The sequence below is a fragment of the Etheostoma cragini genome, chromosome 14, assembly GCF_013103735.1.
Source record: "Etheostoma cragini isolate CJK2018 chromosome 14, CSU_Ecrag_1.0, whole genome shotgun sequence".
In the NCBI taxonomy this organism is placed as follows: domain Eukaryota; kingdom Metazoa; phylum Chordata; class Actinopteri; order Perciformes; family Percidae; genus Etheostoma; species Etheostoma cragini.
The window spans coordinates 13775999-13789434 of NC_048420.1; the positions used below are offsets into that span (position 1 = coordinate 13775999).

Here is a 13436-nt window from a genome sequence, read left to right on the forward strand (position 1 = left end):
ACTTACCTCATTGTCTGACAGAATGTGGTTGTCGGACCCCGTTTCTGGAGACAGAGGGGAGTGTAACTGGAGGAGAAAAGAACAAAAAGATAAATTAAGATATGGTTCAGTGTGTAAAAGACTGAGCACAGAATCCGACATTTAAAACTACAAAGCGGATGCTTACTTCTACTCCAAGTAGCTGTTTGAAACATTGCAGGGGTTGTCCCACATTTTTATTTTTAAGATTTAGGTTATAAAAAATGAAAGATGCAATCCCTGGAATTTAATCACTTTCTCGTACTATTTGAAACTTAGTATAGCAATAGATCTGTTCCAAACAACTTTAAAGGAATTCAATTGACATAGTTAGTTAGTTAGTTAGTTAAATAAATAGAAGTTTTTCTATTGATCTGCATCTTTGAAACATGCTGCCATCTATTGAAAAATTCTCAAAAACAATAGTGGAAAATCACTTTGAATGCCTTGAAAAAGCGCTTGGTAACCAATCAATAAAGTGAACTAAGCTAACAAGCTCTGCATCTACTGTTTTAGCTGGGATACATATGAAGTTAATGTTGTATATAAGCACTCGTTCATTAAGAAAATTATTGAGTAAAAGTATATACACTCAGTGACAGTGAGTGATGTTTTTGTGCACAGCCTCTGTCTACTTTGCCTTATGATCGATGAGGGAGCCATTAATCATCAAAGCATATCTGACAACGGCACTAAACACCCCAAGAATCTAACAAGAACCACAATATCCCTGCTACTTTTGACTAAATACTTCATACCTTGCAATTTATTTTGTTCCTTTTCTGATTCAATCCGGGGAATAAATTCCGATTTGCTAAGTCCTTAGCTGAATGTACCAAGGTTAATGATGATGTGTTCGGAAAAAAATGGGAAAGCTTTTCACTTGTTGAGGCACAATACGTTGTGCTTGTCAAGGCCACATTGCCACACAAGCTACGCTCTTATGTACTGAATAAAAAAACTGAGATGTGCACAGAGATCATACACCAAAGCATCCTCTCCTACTGCGTGTGTCATGATACAGATATAAGTTTCTCCGTTATGGATAGCGCACGATTGGAGACATGAGTACTTTTATAGATTCAACACTCCATAATGCAGTAGATGTCTTTGTTTATTTCCCTGCAATTAGCCAACCAATTAGGCAGAGTGCCCCGGAGGAGTCTCGTATGAAACATGGACTCAGGTGACATGACCCAGTGACTGGACCTCTGAGTGTGTCTCACAATATTTGTTCATCTAATTTGTGGCCTGCTTGTTCTTGGCTCAAGTATCTCTGCAAATTAAAGTGGAATTTTCATTTAGGTAGTCAGAGTCAGAAATGTATTTAACCAGAGTTTGATGCATATGGGCATTAAATTGAGACTTAAAACCTTTTTTCATGCATATTCAATTAATATAGAGTCCTTTAACAGTGTATGTCGGGTATTGTGTAATTACACATCGAGACGTATGTGTGTACATGAGACAGGATTATGGGAATATGTTTAAGTGAATGCAGGAGACACAATGACATGGAGGACATGAGAGTATGAAAGTAAGCTGATTACAGCGGCCTCTGAAGATGGATGACTCAGGTGTCAATCTGTCAATCATGCTGACGTGCATGTTGACACACACATACATAACAGTATGAATAAATACATCAACTCAGATTATCTGCATTCACTGTCTTGCATGTAGTACACAAAGATGAAGATACACACACACACACACCACACTAATAACACCATGTCACATTATGACCTATATCACACTTACAAACACACATATTACAAACTCAAATCCTCAACTAACAATAGTGATTCCCTTTGGCGATAAGCAGCTCAACAGTTTAAGTGTTGCTGCTGTTTATTATGGTTCAATAACTGTACAACTGCACAGGATCATAGAGTCTGTGAATGAAAGGTCACAAATATTGTGGGTCTGCAGTGAATGTTTAACCAGAAACCAGGTGTACATGTGGAAAAATGTGCATATGTGGGAAACCCTGCCTTATATGAGCAGCATTTACCGAGCCTCTACCTGAGAAGATTCGTCTCAGAGATTTGCATGCAGGCACCCAAGCATCTGTCCAGTGTGTGTGTGTGTGAGTGTGACAGAGACAGATAGAGAGTTTCTATAACCCATATCATCCATCATGAAGCCAGACTAACTGCCATAGTGAAAGTGGCCAGCTGGCACTCACTAGGCACACACACACACACACACACACACACACACACACACACACACACACACACAAACTGACAAGACAGAACACCCACAGCTCCTGGTCATGCACTGGCATAAACCACAGTGAGCCAGGAACATTCAGGGTAAACCTAATGTGTAGCTGAATATATGTAGTATAGCATGTAATAGTGTGTGTGTGTGCGTGTGTGTGTATAATGTGGGGGGATGGGGAGAAATAACAAAATGAATGCTGACTAGACATGGTACAAGGTACATGTGGGTGTGTCTATAAACAAGTACATTTTGATTGTGTATTGTGTGGCTCAGTAGATCAAGGTTTTGTCATAGATATGGGGGTCAGATGAGGCTTGACTCACCTGCTGTTCAACTGAGCAGCAGTGATTAACTAATTGGTTACAAGAGCAGAGAGAATAGAGATATGCGACTACAAAAAGATAAGATAAATGAGTAAAGGGGGAAGAGATGAATAGAGGAAAAGAGAACCAAGGAGATAAGAAAAATATCCTAAGGATAGTTCTGATTTATTATAAGTCATTTTTTATCATTTATGGTAAGTCCATCCTAATAGGAAGAAGATTACAATTAACCCAATTGTTTAAATCAATTAATTTGAAGGCAAAAGCAAAAGTGAGAGTTACACCTGAACTTTTAGTAATAATTTCTCATTGCCAATACGGCAAGTACACTAAGTCAAAGTTAAATCAGTTGACTGTAACGCTCGCAGCTCTGTGAGGCTGCACTTGGGCACAGCTAAATGCTAATCACAGCATGCTAACATGCTCACAATGACAATGGTAACATGCTAATGTTAAGCGGATAAATGTTTACGAATGTCACCATTTTGTTCAGTGTGCCAAGTTCCCCTAGTTAGCACCAAAAAGCTACACTACTGCTGAGGCTGACGGGAAGGTCAATAGTGTAATAGGTATTTGGTCATAAACTAACACATTGGAGATTTTGAGATTTAAAAAATGAATCCTAATTGGATATAGCCAATTTAGCCGAAATTCATGGCAATCTATCGAATAGTTGTTGAGATATTTTATGGTAGCGCTGAAGAAAAAGTCAAGGGATGAACCAAGCCGTAAGGATTTGTCCTCTGGGCATCATGGATGTCTGCACTGAACTCGACAGCAATCCATCCAATGGTTGTAGAGATTCTTCAGTGTGGACCAGAGTGGTGGAGCAACAGACCTACCAACATTGCCACCCTTAGAGATGCACCAGTCATATAAAATGAAAATGATCCTTTAAAATAAGAGAAGGGGAAGTAATGGGGAAGAAGGTCAATATAAACAAAGAGGAAAAGTGTTAAAAGAGAATCTGCCACATGCAGCTTTGTGGCAGATTGACTTGACAGCTTCTAACAGTCTGATGCAATTCTTTTGAAGCTGTGGGAGTGTGTTAGTGCATTTGTGTTGTTGCTTTGTTTGTCTCTCTCTATCTCTGATGGATCTCCGCATGTGGACGGCAGCATGTTGAGAGCAGCAGCAACAGCAGCAGCTGTGCTCCGTTCAATGCGGCACATGACATTGAACCGCCTTTCTTCTCACCTCTCCACCACTTTTCTTTTCATTGTTCTTACCTCTTGTCTCCTTTACATCTCTATCTCTTACCTGTACTTCCCTATCCAACTACGTTTCTTCTTTTAAATCCTTCTATCTTTTCTCTTCCCTCCTCACTACTACAGATGGCTTCATTTGTATGTTCTTTTTTGTTATTGTTATGTATTTCTCTCTATCTTTCTTGCCTGTCTCTCTTGAGATTTTTTTTCTCTCTCTACCAACCTTTGTGCTTCTGGGGTCTCTCAGCTCTTTTTGAGTCAATCTCCCCCCATCTCTATTTCGTCTAATACTCTCTTTCCACTCCTGCTCCCATTTTCATTCTTCTCTTCTTCCTTCACTGGTACACCATTTCCTCTCTTTATGTACCTCGTTCACACCAGTGACCTGGTTATCTAACCAATGTTCAACCACTCTTTCGGAAATTGAAACCAAGCCTGTCAACGTGGGCATATCCCTGGTCATGACGATTCAGGTACAACCTTGGTCAACCAAGGAGCAATACATAACAATATCCTTCAGTGCTAGAAAGGGGCGGGGCTTTCAAGTCATATTCAGTGAACAGCTAACATCACATACTCCCTTCCATCTGTTTATCAGCAGAACTAATGTTTTGTAGCTTCTTGAATCTGTCATTGTACAGTAGGGAGAGATAAATAAAGCTTACTTTATGATTGTTTCACAGTAATTACCTTCTAAAGCACAAACAAATAACCACCAAACAATTCTCATATGATTTTGTGCAGTCATTTATCCTCCTCTGCATATTCATTGCAGCAGCTGAACAAGGAAGTAGGTTACTCCAGTATCGATTTTCAGACGATGGGAGAACATTTCTGTTTGATTTCATTAAAAGTAAAAAAAAAAAAAAAAAAAAGATAGACTTGTTTTGGAAATGAATTTAGTTTTCTGCTTCCGCATTGCTCTTTCAAAAAAGGGCTTCTCTGTTCTATTGAATTTGGAATAAAGCTGTGCTACACAAATGTTGGTCGACTAAATTGTACAGGTGTTAAGACTTTGGGTTTTGGTACTAGATTATTAAAATGTATTGCTTTTTTAGTCCACACACAAAAAATGGAAATAATATTTAATTTTTTTACTTTTTTATAGATAAAACAGACCTTTGGGGACATAATTTGAATAAGTATCATGATAATAATTTAGTGTGGATCCTCTGCTAATTCCCACCCCAAGTTAAGACCGACCACACACACACACACGCACGTACGTACGTACGCACTTCTCACCTCTCCATTGTGCAGACCAGCCCCAGCCAGCCCATTTATCATCACTGGCGTGTTATCATTTTCATCCAGAACCTTCTCTGGTACCGGCGGAGGTAAGTCTTCCTCTGGTTCCTCCAGAGGCTTGTGGGAGGTAACGCTGGCATTATTAGAGCGCCTTTTGGCTTCCATGTCAGCGCTGTGACGGCTCTTCTTATTCAGGTCGACTGAGGCATACTCCACCCCTGCAAACAGAGGGCCCCGCTCAGGTGTGCAGGGGCTGAGGTGGCCGTTGAGAAGTGCAGGGGGATGATGGGGAGGTTCATCCGGGCTCACATGGATGGTACCGTTTGGGAGGCCAAGCTGTGCGGGCTGGTCTTTGAGTTCCTTGACGGTCTCGTACAGGGAGTCTTCGACGCTGACGTCACGTGATGCCACTGCAATTTCCTTCACCACCTGGATATCAGATACATATATTGTGTTCTTTCATATGCATGTAAATTCACAAAATACATTTAATACTACAGTGAACTGAATCAATACCAGTAATATCATCCTCTTGTGGAAATGTCCTATTTGTCCTATTTTGAGCTTAATCAATAAAAAGAACAATCACAAGCCCAATAAAATGCCAAATAATCAAAGCCTTAATCTCCTGTAACAGCCACATTCAAGCTCAATTCAAGTAAAAACCTGATTCGGCTATGTTGAGGCGACTTTAAACATTGACCTCATAGGTGCTGTCTCCTGAGGCTGGGGGTCTATCCCCAATATGGCCGTTGTTGGGAGGAATGCTAGGAAGCTCACGGTCCTGAGGACACTTGGAGGACCTCAGCTCTGATTGGCTGGAGAGCATCTCCTCTGACGGATGGGGACTGGTATCCTGTGTGTCTGTGAGAACTGGTGGTGCATAGAAAAGAGCGAGAGAGAGAGAGAGAGAGAGAGAGAGAGAGAGAGAGAGAGAGAGAGAGAGTCAGGGCAAGTGAAAAAAAACTCTAGTTTGATGATTTTCAATGTGTTTTCTGTTACTGATATTAAGTACCCACCCAGGTGATGATGACTAAGAACATCATATAGATATGGCCATAAAAAAACAGCTGAGGTTTAAAACAAACCAAAGCTGAAATTCAACAAAGCTGTTGCATATCTCCAGCTAACGATGCTTATAAGGGGCACCAGTTAATCTAATATCAGTAAAATAGATGCTAAGCTAAAGCCAAAGCTAACTATCTTACTTGTACCGCTGGTTAGAGGACCATTGTGAGAGCTGCTGGCGGCCACGTCCGTCGTTGGACTGTCTGCTGATTGACTAATCGTCTCTGACATCTGCACAACAAAGGACAAGATGTTTGTCACTGTTGGCTGGCAGAACAACTCGATTATGACCACAAAAAAAAATCCAGTCTTAGAGGTTAATTCAATTACACGGCACACCAAAGAAAATGTAATTTCTAAAGGGAACAGAAATAAATCTGTACTCGTCAGCTTGCACAGGGCAGATGACTTTCACACCTCTGTGCATCACAAAAGCCACTGTCAGCAGATTGGATGTGTATGGACAATTATTTTTTGATCTTCAGGATTTTGGGTAACTGTCATTTTTACAGATAATTTTAACGCTCACCTGCTTTTTATCTCTGCTTTTCTTAGCTTTTCCAATTGCATTGCTAATTACTTTAAGCTCATTCTCAGTATGCTTAATTATATGTAATGTATTTTTACCCACCATCAAAAGACATGTAGATAGATAGATAGATAGATAGATAGCTAGATAGATAGATAGGTAGAGAGATAGATAGATAGAGAAAACAATTTCTGCGAAAATAATGAAGATCCAATTCTGTTTATTCTCAGTTGGTCATATTTGGGTTTATGACATCCCTCTTTCATTAAAAGGCCTACTAAAAACCATGCACTTATATATTTAATATAATAATTAATATATATTTTTATAAAAATGAAAATCACAGATGATACTTTATTTTCCATTTCTTTTCCCTTGGCAGGGAAAGTCAAAGCTCTGCTACAGGACAAACAACCATGCAGCCGACAGATTTAGTCTTGCACAAGGACAGATTTTATTACATTTTCTTACATTAAGTCTTTAAACCATGTGCTCCAGTGGAAGGCAGTTTCCCTATTTGCTACATCCCATGGTTGCAAAATCACGAGTGAGCTGAAAAGAAACTAGACCAACCAACACTACGCATGGCAAGCACCCGCCGCGTTGAGGCATGATTTATCAACATGGTCTTTAACCTGCATACATAAACTGTCTTGTTTCCCTAGGCAAAGATGTCGCTCAGTCAGAGCTTAGAAAAACTGTAAAAACATATTAATTGCTTCAAGTCAAGATTCTCTTTGTTTAGGTCAGTTGTCTCCTCTGTGTGAGCAAGATGTAGTATAAAAGAAGCTCCACAACCCCACCTAGTGGTCAATTACTCTCAAAACTATGGGGGTCTATGATGTAATCTTTTAACTATTTTATGACCCAAATATCTCTTCTATTGTTGTTTCATTGTTTTATTTTAGTGTCCAAGGAGGGAAATATGTACAAGATGAAGATATCCTAGTCTCATTGTCATTCAAGTTTTATTTTTTTTTTCATTTTTATTTTTATTCCACATCCAAATCCTGATAAGGGTCCTCATGGTAGAGCAATTAATAAACAAAGATCATTTATTGAAATCTTAAATGTCTCGCACACAGTCCTCACAAAACACATGAGTTGTGGTGTTTTAATAAGTCTGAATGAAAGACATATTTTAACAATTAGGTGAGAAATGTTATCAAACGTGGGGGGCAAGGGAGAGAGCTCAGCTGCAGGGAAGACAGTCAGAGGATTGCAGGTGACCAAGGAGAGCCAACCTACTCATTCACAAAGACAAAGATCCCCATTCAACCTAGCGGGCTGTGTGTGACGAGGTCCGTCATTTAAATGGGACCCTCCTGACGCAATCTAACCACCCAGCAATAGTGGATTACAGTGAAGATATCCATCAAATGTAAAAGGGCTCTGAGGGATGTGTATGTGCCCAGAAAAGCCCATAGGGTCTGGAGAGAGTCACCCGCACACACACACACACACACACACACACACACACACACACACACACACACACACACACACACACACACACACACACACACACACACACACACACACACACACACACACACACACACACACACACACACACACACACACACACAGCCACACAGCCCCAGAGGGAGTGACAGGATAAGAGAGTAAGTGGATGTCACTTAGACTGTGAAAGACTGGCATTTGTCACACTTAAATGTTGCTTGGTTACTGAAGCATTAGTATTATGGGAGTTGGACTATCAAGAGGACATGCATGCAGTGCATTCATTGAAAGGGCGAATGTCAATTCTAGTTCAGTACCTCTAATTCATTTTTATTTTAGATTTGTGTGCCCTTTGTCTTGTTGTTTCATTGAGAATAGAATTTCTCACATGTGCTGTCTTAGCAGGAGTAACCCCTTCGCCACAATTAGGAAACAATCTAATGAACAACTGGATGCTGTCAATCAGCTGTGTGTAGGGAGGCTTTGTTTGGAATGTTTTTCGGTGTCAGTGTGATGGAAGTCGTGCAGTGTGTGCGCATGTGCCTTATGTGGAAGCCTCATCTACAGCCTCATTTACCAGTGGGTACACTACCTGATTACAGAGACATGCCACTCACGCACCGCTGGGTCTAATGAGGATTGTATGTGAATGTGTGTGCTTGTGTGTCTGTGGTTTAAGAGAAAGAATGGATCTTAGTAAATATTATAAAATATTTATTTTCCAGCGATTAGATTTAATTATTGATCTTTCACTTCTAGAGTTTCTTGACTTTCCCAGAATCCCAAGATGTTATTGAACCTTTACCTAATCTTTAACAAAACATGTATGGTTACAAATGATTGTTTGCATAATGTGAGAGACTGTGTAGGAAAGTGTACTGTATGTTTGTGTGTGAATGTTCACACACATGTAATTAATAATCTGGCTGACGCACTGTGACAAGCTGACTCAAAATACACAGCTGTTCCCCCCCCCACATCTCACATGAAAAAAACAACTAAAACATAAGAAGCAGAACTTTAAATGAATTCTAAGGGACAGGAAATCCAAACATTGCCTTTGGTTTTCCCTTAAAGGAATAGCTTGACATGTTGGGACATTCCTTAGAGTCTCTGCCGGCTGCCTGGAGGATGGTAGGGGAAGACTTGTGAATATTCATTAGGGAACTAATCCCTGAATGGCTAGTACTTGTTGCCTGCTCTGCTTGGGTTGGTTAGGGTTAGGCAAGAGAAGTGGGATTTGGTGATGGGTAGTGTAAGAGTGCCAGGGCGAGCCAATCGGGGATGAGTCTTCCCCTAACATCATGCAAAAAAAAAAAAAAACACGCTGCCTGGAAACCAGACAGCAAAAAAGCTTATTTATCAAAATATCAAGCTACTTCTTTAACAGTGCACTTCATGCACGTACTACTGAAGGAATGAGCCTGAAGTCCAACTCACTCCATTCATGAGGTTCTCATGTCCATTGACCGCCTTCTTCTGCCTAGAAAGAAAGAGGAATGGAGAGACAAGAGGGTTAAAAGGTGAGGGATTGAAGGTGGATGATTACAGAACACACAGGACCCCAGGCAGCACTAATATTGTTATGTGTGGTGTCGGCATCCTAGTTAGAATCTTGTGTGAATCTAAAAGACAATGAAGCTGTTTCTCTCTTCGGAACAAGTACAGGCCTGGGTGTTTTTCATTGTTTTGGCTCTTAATTATGAGGATAAACTGCTAGTTTATACGTTCAAGGGTTCAAATCCACCCAGGTATACAAGCTCTTTTATTCCATTAGCTATTGGCTTTTCAAACAAAATGTAATTTATTTAAAAGCTGGATAGCACAGGGTTGTCTCCTGGTTTCTGCCTTCTTTGCGCTGACTTCTTTAAGCCAAATTGGCCACCACAGAAACCAATGCCAATTTAAAGTCATAGAGAAGAAGCATTAAGAGAGACAACGGTAGCGAGTAGTATGAAAGCCTGAAAATCTGCGTTGGGAGGTTGGCCGGGGTGGTGAAGGAGTCAAACAACACAGGACTTTCACCCAGGAGACCGGGAATCTTGTCCCGCTTGTCACGGCTCCTAAACCGAACCGTCACTGTTCTCTTTTCTTAAACGCAACCTGTTGTTGTCCGGCCCACCCACGACCTTTTCCTTAACTTAAGGGGACGAGTTCATTTCACGGAATTCTCCCTGAGGGCCCATCGCAGACTTTTCGGCGATTCTGTGAAACTGCTAAAGATTTTGAGTCAAAGGGCTGTGTTCATTTCACAGAAATCGGTGAGATCAGGTTGACAATTTCTACATGCTAACCCCTTTTGACAGCACACTTACTCATCCACTATTGTTGCAATAAATCCATTACTCATCATTGTGACTGCAACCATTATTACAGTGGCTAAAAAATCCCCCCTCAATTAGTTGTGCTACTTTCAACACTACAATGCACAACGACCGTTTACCAGGAAGACTAGATAGCGGACTGTAGGTGAAACCAGTCAGCGCTTTCTGATATTTTCTAAATACGTGAGTGTTTCTGTGTGTCTGTGTGCGAGATGGTGCTCACCCCTGGCAGCTAGCACACAGCAGCAGCAGCACAGAGACCAGCAGCAGGGCGACGAGGATGCTGAGGGTGGCGACCAGGACCAGCTGCCCACCGCCCAGCCACGACGCCACCCCTGTAGCCGCTGCCGCCCCTGACCCGACGACACCCGCCTCGGGCCCCCACCACACTCCACTCAGCACCGGAGCCATAACGCATCACACTGTGGGGGGGAAGGACATCGGACAGGTACCGGCTGGAGAAATAGAGGAAAGATAAAAACAGAAAAAATGAAATTTGTCTTTCAATGCTTTGCAAAGAAAACTAAATAGTTGACCGGGAATGCTTTACTTGTTTGATAATTTCTTCTTTCGAAAGAGAAAGTTTCGAGCAAATTAATCTGGTTGTAACACCTTCCGTGAATACTAAAACAATTCATCAAACTGTGCAACGGTGTCTTGTCTTGTCTGTTATTTGTCAAGTAAATAAACTGGATGGACTTGATTGGGGTGCAGCTGCTTCATTCAGGAAATTGCATCAATCATCCACCGATTTTATTATGAAACAACAATAAGTAAAATCTCTACCTGACCATGGCCAGTTAAAACTACAACCTTTTTTGACTGACCATTTTTACCAGTTTACTCTTTCAAAGTATACAGGTAAAGACCAAGGGGTTTATAGTAAGGTCAAATCAACTAGTAACCAGCAGCTCTACAGTATATCCTATTGGCAGACATGGCCAGCAGGTGGCAGCACAGAGCAAAGAGAGACTGCAGTGCATGCAGTGATCAGCCTCAGTCTGCTGCAGTGGCCCTCACACCAGAGCTACCACAACTGGTGTCTGGGCTCTGCGCACAGCATAAGAAACCTAATCACGTCTCTGTCTAACATCCAAAGTTAGGTCTCACTGAGTCGATGGAACCCCTGATGTTATCACAGGTGATTTATGAAGGTGTGTGGTGTTGCGGGTGACTCACATCATAGGGATGCAGCGGCAGGGATGAGCTTGTGTGTCTTAAAAAATCTCCAAACAAAAAAAGGCGGAGTGATTTCTCCACTGTGTGTGCAAGTAATTGACATCTGGCACCGCAGTGTATGATAGAGATGGGGGCAGACAACAAGGGAGCAGGAGTGAAAGAATGATCAAAGGCAGAAGGTGTAATGCAGGATGATTGACAGTGAAAGACAGTGAGTGTCTTTCTATGTCCCCTCTTTTTCATGGGTTTCTCCTTTCAATTAGCTGACGAGACAAAAAAAAAGTGACAATCTATCTTTTCTCTACTCTTTTCTGGCGTGTGCACTAGCCGATCTCCCTGTCTGGTGCAGTGTGTGTGTGTAGTGAAATACTCCATTGTGACTCTCTGCTGCCCTATGCTAATGCGACTGGGGAAGGTGGGAGTTGGGGAAGCGCTCCGTGGCTTCTAGCGGCAAGGAAGTTTTGTGGCGAATCAGAAAGAACTGCAGAAGCCAATTTTAACTTCTTCTTCAAAAAGGACGCTGAGGAATTCCTGTGTTTGTTAAAATGCCAGCTTGTTTTTCCCCCAAATGAAAAATTCTCTGCGGCTCATGTTGCTATCAGTGTGAGTGTATCTGGTGAGAGGCGAACACAACCTCACCTTGACACGTTGGATGATTAGTCAGGTTGGCCTCGCCTGGAAGAGAGCAGATAAAACTGAGAAGGGGGAGGATTACTGCTTGGTGGAAGCTGAAAATTACCCTCGGAGGGTGTTGTTGTGAGTCTGAGGATGCATGAACAAGTGTCTAAGTGTGTGGGAGAGCCGCAAGGGACCTGGTGTATGTTTGTCTTTTTAAAACCCATATCAAATACATATTGGACAACAACATGTCTGCAGCCTCTCAGAGTCGACCCCCCCCCCCCACACACACACACACACACACACACAGCCATGGAGAGTGTCTTTAATACCCTCCTACATACACACACGATGTCTACTTTATTGAGCAGTCGGCCCATGTAACTGAGAGGATAACAACCCAATGACATCTCTCAATTTTCTCATATAACACATGATACTGTCTGTATTCCCCAAACTGTTTGACATAATGGACACTAGAGGGTGATCATTTTCAGCGGGTCACGTGATAGGGACAGATAGAGCATTGAAATCAACGGGAGCGGGAAGCATAATTACAAATCCAACTATGGCAACGCCATGTCCCACCCTACGAAGCAGCTCAATTGGTTGGGGTTAGGCCTCTCACCTTGACATAGGGTTAGGGGAATGGTCAGGTGATAGGTCCTGTACATGTAAACAAGGATGCCTGGCCAATAGTATTGTGTGAATGCTGTTGAATGGTGGGTATTGGCGTGGCCATAGTGGGATTCGTAATTCGAGTCGAAAGATTTGCGAGGCATTTCATTTTGGAATTGTTTTTCATTATTAATTTACTAATTGTGAAACTACACAGTGTAATTTTTTAACCTTGGAGACAAGGGGAGGTTAAGGCTATGATAGGTCTATGTGTGGGATTAACTCTGCTGCAATATGCAGTAGCCTAACCTAATAGATTTCTATCTTTGGTTCGTCTGAATTCCTGTCAGATCTACCCAGCAAAACTGAAACTCCTGCGTTGTTGCTGCGCCATCTTGGGAAACTAAGTGGCGTGATATTTGACTGTTTAAAAGCGTGTTGCTTAATACTAGTTAGGTTATAGTAAGATGAGTAAAGTGTATTCATGATGTGGATGGAATAAGACTTGGAAAAAAGCAAACAACAACAATGCAGGGTACTATGTTTTTTTTTTTTTTAAATCAGTGACAGAGGAGATAACGGATAGACACTAATCCAGTCTCTCTCTAGA

The 13436-nt window shown here is 41.6% G+C and overlaps 1 protein-coding gene across 2 annotated transcripts in view; it reads right to left on the reverse strand.

Annotated features, from left to right (window-relative positions):
- pag1 (phosphoprotein membrane anchor with glycosphingolipid microdomains 1) overlaps positions 1 to 13436 on the reverse strand; it is a 48937-nt gene that overhangs the window by 3227 nt on the left and 32274 nt on the right. The window contains exons 2-9 of one of the 2 annotated variants that reach the window (XM_034891147.1): positions 12230 to 12265; positions 11591 to 11627; positions 10635 to 10866; positions 9528 to 9570; positions 6235 to 6325; positions 5730 to 5899; positions 5024 to 5455; positions 7 to 66 (exon numbers count right to left, since the gene is read on the reverse strand). In XM_034891147.1, the coding sequence (XP_034747038.1) occupies positions 7 to 66; positions 5024 to 5455; positions 5730 to 5899; positions 6235 to 6325; positions 9528 to 9570; positions 10635 to 10822 (984 nt within the window). In that variant the 5' untranslated portion in view covers positions 10823 to 10866; positions 11591 to 11627; positions 12230 to 12265. The remainder of the gene's footprint in view (positions 1 to 6; positions 67 to 5023; positions 5456 to 5729; positions 5900 to 6234; positions 6326 to 9527; positions 9571 to 10634; positions 10867 to 11590; positions 11628 to 12229; positions 12266 to 13436) is intronic. The other variant, XM_034891146.1, reaches the window with a different exon arrangement.